We start from the raw sequence: 19874 nt of genomic DNA, 5'->3' as shown, positions 1-19874 counted from the left end.
TTTGGGTCACCAACTCCAATACAGGGGGTGAAGAAATCCTTTCAAGTACGCCTTCCTCATATTATCTCAAGGGCTAGGCAATTTGGAGCTCCCGGCCCCAACGGTCTCTCGCAGGCACTGTTCAAACTGGATCCTCTCTTTTGGGCTAATCATCTTGCCCTTCTGTTTGAGCACTGCCTTTTGACTTCAACTATTCTTGAGTCTTGGTGGGGTGCCATTCTTCATCCCTTACATAAAAGTGGTCCAAGGTCAGATCCCGCTAATTTTAGGAGGATAACGAGGCAAAGTTGTACGCCAGTCTTTTGTTGCAAGATCTTCGTGCCTGGGCTGACTTAAAGGCCTTAAATCCTGCTGTCCATACAGGGTTTTCTGCTGGCTCAGGTGCTTTGACAAATTTGCTAGCACTCTCTATTTTGATCGACAGGACAATTTTATCAGGCTTAACGCTGAATTGCTGTTTTGTTGATTTTAAGGCGGCCTTCGACCGGGTCCCCCGGAGCGATTTGTGGGCTAAACTGCAGAATTGGGGTATCCCCCAGTACTTCTTGGTGCCATCATAGATCTTCATACAAATACTTGGGTTCGTATTAAGCTCGGTGATGGGTGTTCTCTTTCTAGAAAAATCCTCACCTTTTGTGGTGTGAAACAGGGCTGTGTGCTTGCTCCTCTTCTTTTTAATTTGTTTATTGCAGATCTATCAACGTCTCTTGATGTTGTTAATTCTCATTCCCCTAAGATTGGTGGCCTTAAGCTCAGTCATTTGCTTTATGCCGATGACCTTGTACTATTTAGTTATACTATGATTAGCCTTCAACGGCTGCTTAATCAACTTGCATCCTATACTTCCTAAAATCAACTGGAAGTTAATTTGCTTAAAACCAAAGTGGTTTCCTTAGGCAGGAAAAAACATTCAGGTTTCAGTTGGTAATATAAAAGCTGTAAACTTGTCTCCGACCAGTCTTACAAATATTTAGGGGTGCATTTTGACTTTAGGGGCAGTTTTGTTAAACACAAGAAGGAGATCGAACTCAAAGCTGTGGCATTGCAGGTGGCCTTATCCAAATTATCCAAAGCTTTAAGGGGGCCGACCTTTCTTCCCTTAATGGAAGTTATGAGAGTAAAGATTATCCCTTCATTGGTATATGGTCAAGAAATTATGTTGGGCAAAGGTTCCTGCCTATTAAATAGGCTGGTTAATAAAATCTATAAGAGTGTCTTCTATGTTCCGCGCAGTGCCTCAGCTGCGCAGGTACGGTTGGAATTTGGGCTTCTGAATTTGGCGGTAGTTGGCGCTGGTGCTTTTTTGAAGCTCTGTCATAAGCTGCGCAGTGCCACAGACGGCCTTTTAGAAGCAGTCATGTGGCAAGAAAGCAGTGAGACCAAATCGAAGGGATCATACTTCAATTTTTTGGCCGAGTGCAAATGTCGACTGGTTGTTGATAATCTCTGGGAAAGTAACCTCTCCCATTCTCTGTTCAAATTAGGCAAAAAGAGGCTTGTTTAACAGTATTCGTATCACTCAGATCATTCCGTCCTTGTTCAACGGAAGCATGCCTGGTCAGTCATTAATTTCTTAAAGCCAGTTATGCCTTCTAGCTTCTTTTCCTGTTCTTATGGGTTTCGATTGAAAAGGGACTTTTTGGCCTTAAGGATGGGTGATTGTTTTTTTTTTTTAGACATCTACCTCAATGGCGGCTATCCTCTGGGGAAGGGGTGATATGCAGAGGCTGTAATAATGCGGAGGAGACTCTACATCATGTGGTCTGTCTGTGTCCAGCTTTACTTAATGAGCGTAGACCTTTGCTTCAATGCAAATGGAATGAATTGGGAATTCACTCCTGTCGACAGGCTATTATTCAGTCTCTGGATCCTGTTAACTAAATAATAAATGTGTTACTGATTACATTTGTTAAAATTGCTCAATCTAAATTTACTGGCAGTGCGAGCAAAGGATAGGCAGGATTGAAATTTGCTCTTGCCACGCCGTTGCTGTTGGTTAAGTTGTAGATTTTAGTGGCATATGCTGGCACTCATTATAGTCTTTTTTTAATGTACTTTGCACTTTTATTGCCCAAGCTTATGTATTTTATCTTGTTATGCATTATGTAGAGTTCCGGGCTTGGTGGTTTATTCTATTTTTATATTTAGGACTCTTTCTATATGTTTAGGTAGGAATGCTTTCTTATTATTATGTGTGTTCTAATGATGATGTGTTTTAGTATGTATTTAGCTTCCGCTTGTATTTGCATTTCTTTTTCCTTCTGTCCAATTGTATTGGAGTTTATTATCTGTACAATAAATATGTTTGCCTCATTGTATAAATACCTTCACCATAAAACCCGACAATCCTATGTACACATAAACCTCATAACCTCCCAATGGCACAAGCAATTGTAACACATTTCAGTTAATAATTCAGCTGCTTGCACATGGTGTTTTATATTATACTGTAAAAAAAATAGGCCATTAAATCCTCTTCTGTAGAGTTAAGCAATCCAATAAAATGGGCAAAATATTCCATTAAGTATCAAAGCCACATGTGCAGTACCCTGTGTATCCAACATCATCCTTTGTGCCTTCTCGTTAACATAACAAGGGCTAATTCCGATCCTTAGCTGTAGCAATTCACTTCCAAGCCAACAGTTCAGTAATATATCTACATACGGAAAACAATTGGTATTTTGCCATGAAGAACACATAAAATAACAGATTTTTTCCACTTAGGATATTGTTGATCATAAATATAAGACGTTTCCTCGCTCATTATCCCGAGTTCATTTTTTGTAACTTTTATATGTAAATTCTGTGGATCCCTCTACTAATTTCCTCAAGACCTTCCCTTACTCCTTTGACCCACTTCCGAATTTCATTTTTGCACCTTACAGATACCTTGTTCTCCTCGCCCGCATTCAGCCATTGCTGGAGTCTAATCATTGCTACCCTAGCCAATGTACTGCATGACACCAAGTCAGTCTCCATCGTTATGGCATGGGTCATGGAAGACCTAGAGAGGCACAACAAATATTTTAAACATTTTCCCTCCTCCATGTCCCATACTCTTTTCCCATTTATATATAGCAATTCAACTCCATACTGAAACTGGGGGGCTGAGGGGTATCATACCTACATAATCTTTCAGGACAGGCCCATGTGACATCCCTCCATAATCCTCAACAATTTTTTTTCAAACTGCCTACTGATGCAAGAGCCCTCACTGTCAGCAACTCAAAATGAACCTTCCATTTCAGGGACTTCTCAAACCATATTTGTAGGTATTTATATTTCTTAACTATTTCCAAATTCATGGTGCCTAACATCCATTTAAACTTTCTGCTTTTTGCACCAAAACTCAAAACTAGTTTTTTCCATATTTACCACCAGTTTTCTTTGGCTAAACGACTGCCAAAATGCATTCAGCTTCCTTCGCAGACCTATCTCTGTTTGCTGTAATATTACTAATTCGTCTGCATTCAGGAAGCTTGCAACTTGTTTCCTATCCATTTTAGGACTTGCACCACGATCTAGCTCCAAAACTGATGGTAGATCTGCTATATAAATAGAAAACAATTGGGGCGCCAATACGCACGCCTGCCTCAGCCCATTTTCAATACATATTTTCTTTGTCAGTGTCCCCTCTGTATCTATTATGACCTGAACCCAATTTTGGCTGTGAAGTTTACTAATCATAGCTAGTAGTCTTGTAGGTATACCATACTCAGACAGGGTTGTCCATAAACAGTTGCAATCTACTTGATCAAACGCCAACCAAAAGGCAGCAATACAAGCTATCCCTCTTCTCTACTGACTTCCGTGCAGTAGACCAGAGGGAAAAACAATGATGAACAGTAGAATGACCCTCCCTAAAACCACCTTTTTCTGGGGGTACAATATGAGATTCTTCAACCCATTCATAAACTTTTCTAACAGTATTTTTGCAAACACCTTTTCTCCAATATCCAAGAGATTTAACATCCTATAATTCATAGGGGATTGCATATCAGCCCATTTATGAATTGGCCTAATAATAGCTCCTCTCCAATTTTTTGGGATCTGCCCGTGTCTAAAATGCCAAGAAACATTCATGCGAAAAATTCAGCCTACCAATCTTGCCAAGCCTTGATTATCACAGCAGGCAGATTATCAGGTCCAGCCGCCCTAGTCAGTGTGAGTGTAAGTGAGACCTAATATGGTTCTCTATATCCAGCCAGTTAGTAATTCTCTTTTCAATCAATTCTGTCCTTTTTCCATAACTTCCTTCCGGATATTCTTCCCAGGCATGTTCTTCCACCACACAATTCATAGTCTTCTGTGCTTTTTTGGAGCCTTCCTGTATTAACCTCCAGAATTTCTTTACATTTCTCGTTTCTATTGCTGCTAGTAGATCACCCCAACACTTCTCTTTATATATTATTTTCTGTTTCCTAATAAGCATCTTATACATTTTCTTTTTCTTCTGAAGGCCATAGTAGCTTTCAGTGCTATACATTTTCCTAGGGTTTCTTTCCCCTTTCCTTATCTGTACTGTTAGTTTCCTACAATCCTTATTAACCACCTCTGGCCTTTGATCGATTTTCTCTGATTCTTACTCTCACCAACTATATTCCTTTTGAATTCAACCCTCTGACAACTAACTACATGGCTAAATAAATGTTCATACCACTCACTATTATTTATGGAGGCACTACTCAGCACTTGAGTCTGCTGGAGTTTAGCCAGCTTTCCCAAGCTCTCTTCATTTATTCTGGCGCAAAATACTTTGGGTAGTCCATTTTAACGGGAATTACTAAATTTCGCTGTCTTTTTTTTGCCCCTCTCCAATTTAAATTTCAAGGGTAAGTGATCACTTCCCTCACTTTGTATCACCTTGATCTCCCTAAGTTTATCATAATTCCAAGCATGTACAAAACATAATCTATTGGACAAGGCTGCTGACCTAACTTAAACATAAGTTTTACTGGACAGGCAGACTCCATTCTTCCATTCAAACAAACTAGGCCCAGTGAACCCAAAAACTTTCCAAGGGTCATGTCACGTGCCACCGAGCTATTTTCTGGGAAACTGTCATCCCCTATCCTAAATGGCATCAACAGATCTTTACGCCATACAGCAACCTTTTGTGGATCAAGTTTGTGGCTTAAATCCCCCAGCAAAATAAAAATATATGTATGGTACTTTTCACTTATTTCAACTATAAATCATTAAATCTTCTTATTTCAGATCCATGTTCTTCACTTGGTCCTTGCATATACACATTCACTACTACCAAACATTTATACCTCGGATGGGAATCCCAGGGGTACACTCTACAAGCTATGAACCATTTGCATTTAACTGTCAAATGTATTACCTTTTTGACTATTTTTGTAGACACCAGCGTTACTACACCCCAGACTGTCTCGTCTCCACTGTTGGCTCTTCTTTACATATCTACTAAACTGCACATAGCCATCAAGTATAGGAGTGTCGTCACACAGCCATGTTTCCTGCAAACACACAATTTCATGGTGATTAACTAGCCGCCAAACATTTTCTATGTTTGATGTGCTCCTAAAATCATTGATGTTCCATGTCAGTACACCAAGGCTGTGTGACAACTTCTCCTCCTAGTCAATGTCACTTAACTCTCTATCATCGCCATATCCAGGAGAGGCAAGGGCTGAATACTTATTTTCATGACTGAACTCACTCTTAAATCGTGTTGTTTTGACATTTGGTACAGTAATCTCAAGATTCCCCTTATACTTAGCATCCTCATGAATCCACCCAACCTGCCTTGGCCTTAATCCTGCAGGATACCTTAAAAAAGACTTTCCATGCTTTTCTGACCCACACAGCTCTGAACCTAAAACTAACCTTATCCCTTCCTTCAATACCTTATTTACTTCTTCTATAAGTGTAGCTTTTACTAGTCCTGAATAAAATAGGACTTTTGTAACTTAATTCCCCTAGAAGTTTTTCATAAAGTCCACCTGCCTCAGGTCTTCAGATCCAATTGCTTTTAAACTGGGGCAAAGAGAAAAGAAGCTGCAACCTATTTGGGGTGAGAGCTTCCTCCTTCTCTTCCCGCTCTTTCCCATGTAGGTCAGTTCAGAATATAGCCACTAATCGCCCCCATCTCCACCCCAAGGTCTCGCTACCTGTTCTTCCCTGCTACTGCACTCTACTGGTTCCATTTTCTTCCCTTTCCCCATTTGTCTCTCTGGGTTGCTACTTTTTTTTTGCTTGACCACCTGTTTAATACTACTATCCTCCCTCTTAGGTCTAGCTTGCTGCTTTTTTCTCAGAGAACCACCTTGGTTTCCCAATTGCTCTACTTTCAAGTGACCAGTTTTCTTACGAGTTTTGGTGATTGGTATCTTAGGGGTAAAAATCTTTGCTGGGGGATTCGCCCTATGCTCCTTCCCTAACTTTTTCTGCTTGCAGGTTGCCCCTACATCTTTGTTCTGTTGCCCCTTTTCATTTTTACACTTGTCAATCCTTCTTCTCACTTTCCTGATACAGGGTAAATATTGCCTATATCTTGGGGCTTCTCCACATTTATTTATAAGCCTAGGACATCTAGAAATATGCATATTTTGTGGATTAATCGACCTTTACTCACCCTGATTTTCTTTCTGCTGGACTAGAATTTCCTTTGCTTTTAATGTCCTCTCAACAGGCCTTACAATAGAAGGCATTCGTTTTTTGATTTGTCTCAATTTGCCCACCATAACCTGCAGCTACTCCTTTTGCACTTTTAAAATATCATTATTCCTCACAGATACCTCCAAAACCCCTTGTAAAGTTTTTTGCAGTATCAACATAATGTCCAACACAGAGGCCGATGATGATGCAGAGATCTCCAGATTTAAGGTGGAATTCTGTGCTCTTCCATTATCAATGTGAAGCTCCTCGTCTCTGGACTACTCCACTCTCCTCTCCTGTTCCTTCTGACCAAATTTATAATTACCAGATTCCTGGCTGCAATTCTCAATATCTACCCCTAGGCCCTCCATTTCAACTTGAGAACCTCTGTTCATGAAAGGGGAAAAGATCTGAGGCGATGAGGAGAATCTTGATTCCAATAACGATTCATTCTGTCTTAAGGATTCTTGCTGATTATATGAAATACTAGGTCTAGCGAAAACTGGCTGGTATTTTCATCACCCCCTAGCTGCTCTTCTCCACTCAGCCGAGGTTCAGAGGAGAACGATTCCTTTTAAAGTGTTTACCCACAAAATATTTAATCAACTAAGTCACTGAAGCTCCCCCACCTCCTTTTTTGGGGGTGTTTTTCAAGGACTCTGCTTCCGATAGACCCTAGTCCTACTTCCTACTAATTCTTCTCTCGGAGATTCGCCCATGTTTCCTTCCCACGTTGTAATAATATCCTCTGTCCTAGGGTGAGTGTTCTGCCTTTTTCTTAATTTTCCCTTTCCTGCCACTATCTTCATTAGAGAGTAACTCTTCCCATTTTTAAGAAACTTCATCTGGAGACTCCACCTCTTTGTTTCCCACAACCCCCTTAATTCGATAGACTGCTATGTCACAGCAGCAAAAGCAGACACAATAAAGAAGTGCAATGATGGGCAGTGATGGTAATCAGCTGAAAATAGTGGTTTGCCTAATGTGAGAATAGTATTTTATGTCCCTATTTTCAAATGTTTAAATATCACAGTTTCCCCAGTAACTGATCAGTATTGAAATGTTTTGGCGTGGCTCTGAAGAGTATGTGGTGACACCCCTCCGCTTAACAATTATTCCCAAATACAAAGCACAGGTAGCTGCCTGGGCTACCACGAACGTTCGGGTCTGGCAGGTGGCCTATCCATTGGGGCGGATGGGCACAGAAGGGGGCAGATAGAAAGCGGTTCCTCGCGTGGGGGAAAGCCACCCTGGCCTACTGCTAGCCGCTTCCTCTCCACTCCGAAAGGACCCATGGCTCTAAGCCTCCTCACCTTGCCTCGCCGTCCGTCTGTTGCTCTTTGTCACTCCGCACGGCTCCTCACATCTAGTTTCCTTGGCTGCAGCTCCCTGCTGTGGCCAGCACTGCTTGGATTCATCCAAAAATGCTTCAAATTTAGTCACAATCAGCTCCAGCTGCTCTAGCCGCTCCAGCCTGAGTCTCAATATCGTCCGGCGGGTGCCCTCCGCCAGTCGACCCTGCCCTCATTACTCCCTCCTCACCTCCTTCCCACTCGCTCACCCACTCCTATGCGCTGAGCCGTGAGCTCGAGCTGCTGAAGGTGGGGAGCAGTGAGGGGAAGTAAGAAGAAGAAAAATAGGCAGGGGCTCAGGTGGGAATCATGCAGGGACTCAAGCGGGGTTTGGCTCCCTTGCTGCTCCCTCACGGCTCACAGCTCTGCTCCTCTCCTCCACTCCTCCCCTCGACAGCCACTTCCTGCACTGTATGTCCTAAGGCCGCCTCCAGGTTTGAGTCTGAATTTCTAATACATTTCTCGTCTGTTTATAGAAATTTTCATAAACATAAGTGAACTTATTTGTAAACAGCTAACATTAGGCAATACTTGCATAACTTGGCATGCTAATTAAAGAACCTTGTATTACAACTGTATTGTATTGTATAAAACAATACATTCTGTACAAAACCTCCTATGTCAGTTATCATCACTACCAACATCTTATTCAATAGCTATGTACTGCCTGTTTGGATGCATACATTGTTGTTTCATTCGTCTTCAGCCATGATTTCATAAGGCGAAATGGGGCCATAAAGCCTTTACAGTAGCCGCCGGAAAGTACTGGAATTCGCTCCCCTTGGAAATAAGAAAGGATCACAACTATTTAACTTTCAGAAAATTTATCAAGATGTGGCTTTTCCCACGCTAAGAATTGACCTTATTCGTTGTGCAGTCCTTAAAAATAATATATTTGTGCATTCTAAATATTTCTCAGAAATTTCAGAACATCAGGACTGAGTGTTAAAGAACCGTCTGCCTTGCTTGAACAGTATTAAATAATAATAAGACTGCTGGGATCAGAATGCTTAGGGAGGCTCACAGATGTGCCTGGTACAGGATCCGTGCTGGCTGCTGAAGTAGTTTGCTGCCATAACATGCTGTCCCCACAATACTTGGAAGTCGGGGCAGGGACTTACTAGAGCTGTGCTTCTAAAGGTTTTTTTTTAGCCTTGTCACTTAGGTCAAATATCTATGGGAAAATGTAAGTGCTGGTAAACATTATGTGACTTGTCCCTAAACATGATGGACAGTCTAGTAAGCCAATGCATGAAAAGGCTCACCCCAAACAAACCACTGGCTAAAGAGGGCTGATCCAAAGCCACACTCTGTTATTTTATATGATGTGCGTTGCAACTGATTTGACATGAAGAAGAAAGACAGCAATGAGAATTTTTTTTCTGAATTACAGCTAAATCCTACATTCAAAAGGAACACCAAAAAGCCTCGGTGAAACTTGTATTATGCTTACCAAATTTACATCATGAAAAATTTGTGAAATTTACGAAATGTTTCATTATTATTTTTCATTATATTTTGCTTGTGGAAAACTGATTAAAGAAGAACATTTCCCTTCAAGACTCATTCCTCTACGAATCAGCCTCATGTCAGTGTCTCGTATGATATTTCATTTAAGGCATGCCCAAACAATTCGTTTGAGGTACCAGCAAAGCGCGTTTTATGTCAATGTTGTAATGTTACATAATTTTACACAATTTTTGCAAAAATATAATGAAGTCATTTCACAATCTTGTAGACAGCAAGATAACTCATAATGTTAGTTTCGGTTACATTGAAATTGAACCAGTTATACATAGTAATTTTGCCCGGCGGAGAACTCTGCTCTGTATTTGCACGTAGCTTTATGAACTGTCAGTAGAGGTGTGAGATCGTTAATATGTTTAAAGCTGGTATTCCTTTGATCATTTGCAATCGTTTTTTTCTGCCAGTGGCCTAGCAATGGCATAATGAGTTCCTGCGTACAAGAATGTTGGGCCTTCACTGGCCAAAGGGCTCAGTGCCATGGCACATGCTGCAGCTTCATCACTATATTCGGCAAAATGCATATTCTGAAAATTGATTTTAACACCTTTTTATTGCTCTCATTTTTATACGTGGAGATCATACAGATTCATTTGTCATCATGGAACATGCACATTGCTTTCAGAAATCTTACTTGCTTCCTGTAAATCCATAAAAGAGAATTAGGTGTTCCCAAAGCGAACAGATTATTACATAGAAAGTGTATGAAATGACAGTAGATAAAGGAGTTACATCACTTGGCCCATTGACATAGGAAATGCAATGTATGCCCTACACCGGCCCTTTTCCCAAACAGGAACGTTTTACCATAATTGCTGGTGGTTTAATTTCAGTAGCGGAGGGATTTACTCCTGACAGGTGACCTCCTGGCTCTGTAGATGCAGGTTGCTGGCATTAGTTAATGGTACGCCATAAATAAGCAATTGGGGTTGTACAAAAAGCATTTTCAAAATCTTTAGAGGTTCTGATCCCCAATCATTAGACGCACTTCACCAAGGCTGTACGACTATGTAGCATTGCCTAAGCCCCTCCTGCTACCAATTTGTACAATATGTCTGAACTTTATTTCGGCATTTTGTAGAGGAAAAAAAAATGTCAACCCAAGTAATGTGTCAATACGAGCAGCTAATATCTTTTCACAAAGCGCGTAAGATTTGCTATAGCATTGAGGAGTGAATTATTCAACCTAACTTGGTTTCCTATCTTGGCCATTAGAACAGAGAAAGCAAAAGTTATATTAAAAAAACTCTCTCCCAGTGTGACACTGGCCAAAAGAACCATAAATAGTGGTGTGGGGGAATTAGAGATGCCGACTTTGCTCTTCATTGGATATCTAGTTGCTATTCCTCATATTAAGAACAAATAAATCTTTGACAAGTGGATGAGGGCATTAATTAAACACAAGCTATTAAGGCAGAAATCTGCATGAAAATCAGACTTTTCGTGATAATTTTCATCACAAAATATATGTCTGACGTAAGTTGATTCTGCAAAACAATTGATATGATCACTATCTTTTCAGTATTGACATCCAGTAAGGTCCAGCAGTACTAGTGACTAATTTGTCAACTATAGTAGACAACTGGGAATGTTGTCAACTATAGTTGACAAATCAATGGTTTTGCAGAATCAACTTATGTTAAACATGTTGCTCGCAAAAGAGGGTGGAGTCTGTCGGATGTATGAAGTTCAACAATGCTGTACTTTTATCCCGGATAAAGATAAGGATTTGCAGAATTATATTCAGAATATGTCAGGGTTGACAAGAGATTTGAAAGAATTGGAAGCAACAGGTGTATAGGAAGTAATTGGGAATGTATCTTCTGCTATAGGGCAAATGGTTTGGTAACCTGGAAGTAGAATCACTCCCACAGATGGAAACGTAGCACCAAAAATGTCTCCCACTACTTCTCCACTCACACCTTGCTTAGGTCTAAATCCTTATGTCCAAACAGGATTATCAAAATGCTTTACAAGATGGATCCTAGGGAAAACAATTCCCAAATAATACGTTTAATACCATCCTTTTGGCAGCCTCAAATGTGCCCGCTTTTCACAAATAAAATAAACACTAGGAATCATTACATCTTCTCCATCCAAATACAGACTTCAAACGTGTGCTCACATTCACTCTTTCCCACTAACACATTGTCAGTGGTGGACCTTTCAATCCAGATGCACTATCTCCCTTTATGTTTCCAACCTAAAATGAAAGCAGATAGGTTTCCAGCTAACAGACATCTATTTCTTCTTTTTTCCATCTATTCTGACTTCAGAAAAGTTCATCGGAAAATGATACAGCTTTCAACTCTATCCTCTTGTCTTCAACTAAGTTCAAAAACGTATTCTCTAATAAAATACAAGTTTAATTGTGTCTATGTGCATATACAGTATATAAGGTGGAAATAGCAATGGTTTTTAATTCCAGAGGGTCTGGATGTTTAGTCTAATGTTCTATTATAGGAATTTCTGAAAAGTATCATATCATAGTTGGAAAAGTAATACTGATAATGCCCTGTCCCATGAAATAGACTCAAGAACAAACTACATGAAATTCCATAAGTCACAGGGATGTGATGGTAAGTAATACCTTCTGAAACAGAAGCAGGGAACTGAGTACATATATAGAAGCCTCTTGCCTTCATGGTCTCTACATATTCACATACCAAGCGGAAGCACACATTTCCAGAATAATCTCCTCTAGATGTATCTGTATGTAATGCTTTCTCATTCAACCTGTTACTTTTTTTTAGAATTAATAGTTTGGGAAGCAGTACCAGAAGACGTCCCCCCCTCTACAGAATTAGTGGATTAGTGGGGTAAAACACTCCTACTAGTAATATTATTATTATTATTATCATTGCGAATAATAAAAGCAATAAAGCATCTATTATGACCCTACGTCTGTTTTTTCAATTTGACTCCATTACATCTTTAGAATCAGATGTTTATTATCAAGCAAAGTATAAAAGTAGTAAATGTCTCTTTGTTGATTATACCAATGCAGTCGGGAAGGTAAAGATCAACTCTTCAAAGTTCATTCAGCAATAATGCATATAAATCTTTGTGAGACTTCCTGACCCTAGTCTGTGTTCTTCTGAATGACAACCCTCTTTCTTCTACTGGGGCCTAGGTGTTTTTCTTCATCCTTAGTCTCAATCAACATAAATGTCTCTATTATGTGCACAAACTATGTTTCCAGATGACAATGAACGTTCTAAATACAGCTCAATCACAATGTCCAGTTCACGGAGGCTCAGTTCAGCCAGTTTGGTCTGTTTCATTGGCAAAGTAGATCCATTCAGGTGATGTATACCTATGACTCAGTAATCTTGTTCTTTTTGACTTTCTTCATTTTCAACCTTCGCCTTCACTTTCGCGCAGATCAGAATTCTCTGTTCCCTCAGCAATTGTTGATGGCACACGTTCTTTAGGCAGATTCACTCTTCCATGATCCTGTTGTTTAAGCCAATGGTCTCCAGTTTCCTCTTGCTTTCTGCTAGCACTCTTCTCTTCTCCGGGGCCTGATTCCGAGTCTGACTTCTGCATCTCAGAACAAACTTCGATTAGTTCTGTTTCAGAGTTAGATGGGATTTGCTTTAGACCCTCTTCTCCTTGATCGAGTGCTGTTTCAAGCTCAGCTTGGTCCCTGACAGTTTCGCTGTCTTTCATGCACTATTGGCTCTTCTGGGACAGGTGCTATCACATCGAGGGGACACTCCACCCTGCAAGTGTGTGAAGCATTGACCAAGTTTTGGAGACCTGCACACTTGACAACATTCGTTATCACCAAGATCACCTGATAGGGCCCACTCCAGCAAGTTTCCAGACACATCTTCCTGTTGTGTTTCTTCTCCATTACCCAATGGTTGGGAGTGAGGCTCTGGCACTGTTCTTGCTGTGGGAATGCTGTGACAGTTCCAGCCAGATGAGACACAGAATGCACCACATCAGCTAGTCCTTTGCAATAGTCTAAGACCATGTTAACAGTTATATTCACAAGTGCATTCGCAGGAATCGTTGGCAATCTCATCGCCCTCCCAATCAGAAATGTGGTGGGAGGACAGTGTAGTCTTTCAATCAGGTACACTCCGAAGACTCATCAACATAAGGGGCATTTCAGAGATTATGAAGCACACGCCTTTGCCAATCTCAATTTCAGTGTGCCATTCTCTTGTTCAATAAGACCCAAAGCCTCAGGCTATAGCTGCAATGCAGTCTCTGATCCATCTGTAATTCTGTGCACAATAACTTGAGTACCTCAATGTTAAAATGAGTTTTTCAATCTGATTCCAAAGAGGTTGGGAAGCCAAACTTCATGATAAGTTCCCTCAATAACAATTTTGTTATAGTGAGACTATAATTTTGCCTAGTTGGGTATGCTTCAACGCAATAAGAAAAGATTCATGCAATGACCAAAACATACATCAATCAATTGCACACAGGCAGCTCAATGAAATCCAAATCTAAAAGTTCCTCCTGATCTGCCTATGTGACTCAGTGTAACTGCAGTCTTCTACCCAACGTTGTTCTGTTGACACACGACACACCTGTGACACAGAGCTTCAGCCATAGCTCCGAATTTAGGATTAATACAAGTTTGTCTGAACAACCTTACCATAGCATCCCTAGCAACGTGAACAGGGCCATGAAAATATCAAACCATAGTGGGTAACAAACTATTTGGCAACAATGGTCTTCCATCCATTGAAACCCAAATGTCATCATCTCTTTTAACACAACCTGCTCTGAACTAAACCCTGATGTTCCTCCTCTGACACCTCTTCTTAGAACCTTTTCACCTCATCCCAAGTGCCAGCTGTTGCCAACAAGAGGTTAACGTTAGTCTTATCCATTCCCTTGCTCGTGAATTCCCCATTAAATGCGCAGACATTGTGTGCACAGTACTTTGCAATCTTATCGGCGTACCTATTGCCCAAAGTCACATATTCATCTTCAGAGTAGTGTGCAAGACACTTGACCACTGCAACCTGCTCCGACAATTGTAGTGTGTTGAGGAGATTCTTCACTTGTTCGCCAATCCAGTTTGGAGATCCAGAAGATTTCATACACCCTCGCTGAGACAACAGTTGCCCTAAGTCATGAACAACGCCAAAGCCATACTGACTATTGGTAGAAATTGCCACTTTCAATTGATCAGAGACAAAGGATGCTCCTATACGAGTCATCAATTCAACTACTTAGGCAGAAAATATTACTTGAAGCTAAGAAGCTTGTTCTACAATTCCAGATAGAGTACAGACAGAATTGGCTGCTCTCAGATTTCCCAGCTGTCTCTCAAACATGAACCATCAGCATAAAGGACATAATCATATCCAAGCAATAGTGTGTCCTGTGTGTCTGGTCTGGTTATGGTACGTAGTCTCTCTGTATAGCTGGTGATCTGATATTCAGTATGTCTGAAATCTTCTCTTTCCTCTCATTCCTTTCTCAATTTGATGTCCAAGGTTTTGGACTCGTTTTTGACAATACTGCATTTTCTAATTCAATTAGAAGTTACAACTTTCAGAGGCCTTGTACTTCCAATCTAGATAATCTTTCATCTCAGCAAATTCAAAAAGAGTTACGCCTGACAACTTCCAGAATACTCCTCTTCACTCTTGCATAACTCCTCTTAGCATTTCTTCTCTCTCAAACACAATAGACTTTTTATTAACTCCGTCTCAGCTCCTACCACCTGCATCTCAGAGAGAAAACATTTAACGAAAGCACACTCCACATTGAAAGTTAAGTGTGAAAAGAAAAAATATATGTGTAGGCCTTCACTCCAGCCATGTTAATGAAACACAAATATAAGTTTAGAATAAATTAATTCTAAGCATTACATGCAAGAATATATGAAATGATTATGCAGAATAATGCTTTTAAAGTGTTAGTTTCAAGTAGATATGTTGTTTAAATGTTATAGACAAAGGTGCACTCCATTCATATGCTTTGCAGTACAGTAGCTATATAAAAGCACTTCATCAGGTTATACACAATATTACTATCAAATTGTGACCACTACAAAATGACCACCCTTTCGTGTTTTTGTTTCAGAGATGTAGTGGCACAGCCAAGCTACGCTCTTTCAATCCACAGTCTCAGAATCTGGTTCATGTGGAATTGAATGCACACACCTTTCTGTTGTGACAGGCTACTGTTGGTTTCCGTCATTTGCACACTGAATATTCCTCATTTCTCACACATCTGGTTTCACAGTTCATGCAAAACATTTGCGTGTGAATCAACTCTCCTGCAAGAGAAAGTTAAGTAGGTCCGGTAGGCTTAAAGAAAACAGGAAATTATATGAGCTGCGAGTAGTCTAATAAAGTGCACCAACACTAGGTTATGCTCAAGTAATCAAAATTATGCACAGGTGTAGGGCAGACAGCTCACATTTGTGACACAGCTGGTTCTGTTTCTAGTTACAGACTTACCGATCCTAACCCACAGTTCAAGACAATAACTCTGTTAGGTGGACGTTGATAAAGAAGGGCGCTATGTTCTATTCCACTCCCCCTTAAAAAGCATGCCAGCTACATGGATTGCAGCATTGACTGAGCAGTTGCCTTGTTAATTTTGCACTTTCATTTGCACTATATGAGGCAGTGCAAAATATGATTTTAAATCAGTGCAAAAGTGACTGATTAGTACAAATGTAATTTTGCACTTTGTCACTGAAAATGGTGGTGCAAAACTACTCAGGTTGTCACCAGTGCACTTTAGCTCAGTCATTGCTGGAGTACACATCTTCACTGGCTCCAGGCAGTCCTTCTTATTTTCTTTCATATAAAAAAAAGTATGGGAAATACAAAGAAACCGTAAAATACACCACATGTGGCAGAAAGTGTGGTTTTTGTGATGTTGGTGTTTATCTGTTCAGCAGTATTTGAGAAATTAAGGGTCATATTTATCACACAGAGCAATGCAGCAAACTACCTTGCTGCACTGTGCTACATGAAAGGGAAAGGACAGGAATGTGGTGTATTTAACATCATATTGCACATTTCTGTTGTTTCTTTGCACTGGTGCACTTTCTGGCTGCCTAGCTCCAGTGCAGGCACCCATGCACCATGGTGCAAGAGTCCCTGCATTGTAAGCAGGATTGTTTTTGTGCAGGAATGGACACCTGGGAGGCATTTTCCTTTTTCACATAGAAAGAGAAAAAAATAAGGTGAAATAAAGAAATGTTTTCTCGCTACTTTTCCCCTGAGGTGGTGTAGTATTTTGACACATTCACATATCTACCACCAAATCTGGCAATGTGCCAAAATCCATAGTTGGATGCGTGGGAACACCCACTCTCCATCCATGGAACGCCTCCTTGGGGCAGAGTAATGCAAGATAGCGATTTGCGCCACCTTGCATTACTCCAGATTTATCAAGTCATGTAGAGCCATGCAAGGTGAACTTGAGTGGCTTGATGTGTTGCATCACACTTGCAGCCAGTTGGGTGATGCAAGGTCCATGCAACACTATGAAAAATAAAATAATCAGGCAGAGCAAAAGCCAAGGTCAGGGGGTCAGCACACCATCTAATCCTTTTGGAGGAGGGGTGTTCAGTGCCCATTCCCCAAGCCTTTAAAAGGCCCCTGGAACCCCATCCCCTGGGCAATGTCCTTCTTATGGGGAGAGAGGCTTGTGGCCTTCCCCTTCCCTGAACCATGTGAATGTACTAAGGACCCCATCTTGCAGGGCTGCTTTTTTGTTATGGGGATGGGGCATGCAGCCCCCATCTGCAAGCCTTTTGAAGGCCCTCAGATCTCTTCCCCGGGGCTGCTGTCTTTTTAGAGAGTGGGTGTGAGGCCCACCTCTCCAAGCCTTTTTAATGCCTTGTGGATTCTATCCTCAATGACATAGAGTGTCCTGTAGACCCCATAACCTGGAACACTGTATTTGCGTCCACCCCATAGCAGTAGAAGGAAAAGCTTCTTCCAGCCATGAGGATGGAAAAGAATAAAGGCTGATTCCACCAGCACTCACGATAGATGCTGGCAGGGAAGCCAGTGTGGCTGTGGAGGCCACTCGGCCATTAGCTTTCCATCACAGGCTTCATTTGTCATCAGAGCTGTAAGTGTTATGCGTGAGATTGAGGTACCTAGATAAAAAAAGAAAAAGAGAAATATTTCACCAGCTCACACTTGTACTCTAGGATGGGTGCAGACTAAGGAGCCTGCAAGACTGCAGTGCCTTGGGGTTCCCCCCATGGTACCATATAGTGTAGAAACCTGTGAGTGCCTGCGAGAAATAAAAAAAAAATGTAAAAAAACGTGGAAAATAATAATAAATGAGAGGCTGGAGTCCTGGATTTATTATTCAGTTCTCCTAGGTAAGGAGCACCCCATAATGCCCTGCAAGGGCTTTTCATTGATAATCTTTGATGTTGCTGATGCTCTTAGAAGAGACAGGGGCACTACAAAATATATTTGTGGGGAGCTTCAGGGAGTGCAGCAGCACCCCAAACAATATTTTTTTAAAATACCATATTAAGTCTCCTGGGTCATTAAATCCTTGACCCGAGGCAAGCTTACTATTTTCTTTAAAACACTTCAAGTAGGAAGTGTTATGTTCTTTAGTTGTAGTGCACGGACCCTTCCTGGTTCATTGCATGGCTGAATTTTGTGGTCTGACAATGTTAAAAATAGGACTCCAAGACATGTTTAAGGTTGCTTTGAAAATGCTTTATTGAAATATTTTATGACAATAACTATATTAAACATTGCAACATGTGTATTTTTAAAAATGTCCATTTGATTATAGTTATTGGTGAAGTTTTGGCAAGATGAACAGATCTACCACACATAAATTGATGTTCTGACCTCCCAATACAGCCAATAGACTATTCCTTTATATTTTGGTCATTTGATCCTTTGACAAATCCATTAGGTCTGCCTTAGTTCAATTAACACCCTTTTATATTGTTACATTAAAAAACTGCAGGGATTCACTGAAAAAACAAAGGGTTAAAGTGACAATATAGCTGGGTGAAACACGACGGTTTAACCTACTAAAATTCACCAGTTATAGCTAAGTGAAGTAACTATAACTTGCTCCCACACCGTGCACTGCTTATGACTTCACATATTACATCACTCATGGCATGTTCTGTGACAACATTGTTACTATGATTGATAGCCTCTGAGATGATATAACTTATGATGACAGTGTACATAAAGTATTTTTTTTTCCATTAAAGTATTTTGCAAAAATGATACACAATAAAATGACAGATTAAATGTGCTTCTTCTTGCATGATTTGCAGATCCCTTTGGGAATCCAGATGAACATGAACAACTCACAAATGAAGTAAGAAATGACTCGGCTGTCATTGGAGGTAATTGTTTTTTTTTTTCTTCAAAATTGTAAATAGATTCATTTGGCAACAACACAGAGGGGAAAGCAGAAGTTGAAGCTTCTGCAAAGGCTTGTTTTGAAATTGAACACAATTGCAAATACTGATTAAGAACTGTAAACAACACACAGTACCATCAAACAGTGATGTTCTTTATTTCAACCAAGACACACTAAAATACTGTGTTGACCCTGCCAGGTTGAAAATCATGGCCTGTAGATCACATCAGGCGTCAATGCAAAATACTTCACTCACTGAGTCATCCCTGAATTGCTGATTCTTTCTAAAATTGTTTTTCATACCTATCTAGAACATTAGCTGAGAATATTGTTCTTCTACACCTCTCAATCACTGTTAAAATGACATGATATTAAGCATATTGTGCACATAGAAACAAATATGAAGAGACTAGGACGTGCTTTCCCTCTTGAAAGAAAGGCGTAGAACACACATGTTCTACTTAATATTCCATGGGATTACAAATCTATTTGTGAAACAAAATATCAATAAAGATAAGGAAACTTTTTTGTTGCCCTTGTTGACTGGTACAATGCCGAGGGTATATGAGGGTGATTTGGTGATCTAGGTAACAGAGTTTATAGAGATGATTGAGTCAACCAAATATAAGGCACATGGAGGTGACTATGTGATCCAGCAGAAAGGGTGCATGGAGGAGTTGAGTGTCCAGCTGAGATGGTACATGGAGATGACTGAATGGTACAGAACAGAGAGTGTAAGGAGGTGATTGAGTAGTCCAGGAGAAAAGTTAAATGCAGGTGATTGAGTGGCCCAGGAGAGATGGTGAAGGGAGGTGATTCATGAGTGTGGAGTTGAGCAGAACATGCTGACTGATGCCTTCTTAAGTGTCTGTAGAAATGGGGTTGTTCATCAAGTGTGTTGAACATTTAGGGTGCACCTAGTGGATAGGTTCTGAGCTCAGTTTCAGTCCCTATGTCAGTCAGCAAGAATATAACAACATCTCTGTGAGGTCTATGAGACTTTCTTAATTGTAATTTTTT

At 40.5% G+C, this 19874-nt stretch overlaps 1 protein-coding gene across 2 annotated transcripts in view; it reads left to right on the top strand.

The window, feature by feature from the left end:
- LOC138285083 (contactin-associated protein-like 5) overlaps nucleotides 1–19874 on the top strand; it is a 1227365-nt gene that overhangs the window by 1184582 nt on the left and 22909 nt on the right. For both annotated transcript variants that reach the window (XM_069224601.1, XM_069224602.1), the window contains exon 23: nucleotides 18766–18837. In XM_069224601.1, the coding sequence (XP_069080702.1) occupies nucleotides 18766–18837 (72 nt within the window). The remainder of the gene's footprint in view (nucleotides 1–18765; nucleotides 18838–19874) is intronic.

The sequence above is a fragment of the Pleurodeles waltl genome, chromosome 3_1, assembly GCF_031143425.1.
Source record: "Pleurodeles waltl isolate 20211129_DDA chromosome 3_1, aPleWal1.hap1.20221129, whole genome shotgun sequence".
Classification (NCBI taxonomy): Eukaryota; Metazoa; Chordata; class Amphibia; order Caudata; family Salamandridae; genus Pleurodeles; species Pleurodeles waltl.
Note: the sequence above shows the minus strand (reverse complement) of the source record. Positions and strands in the feature narration are given on the sequence as shown.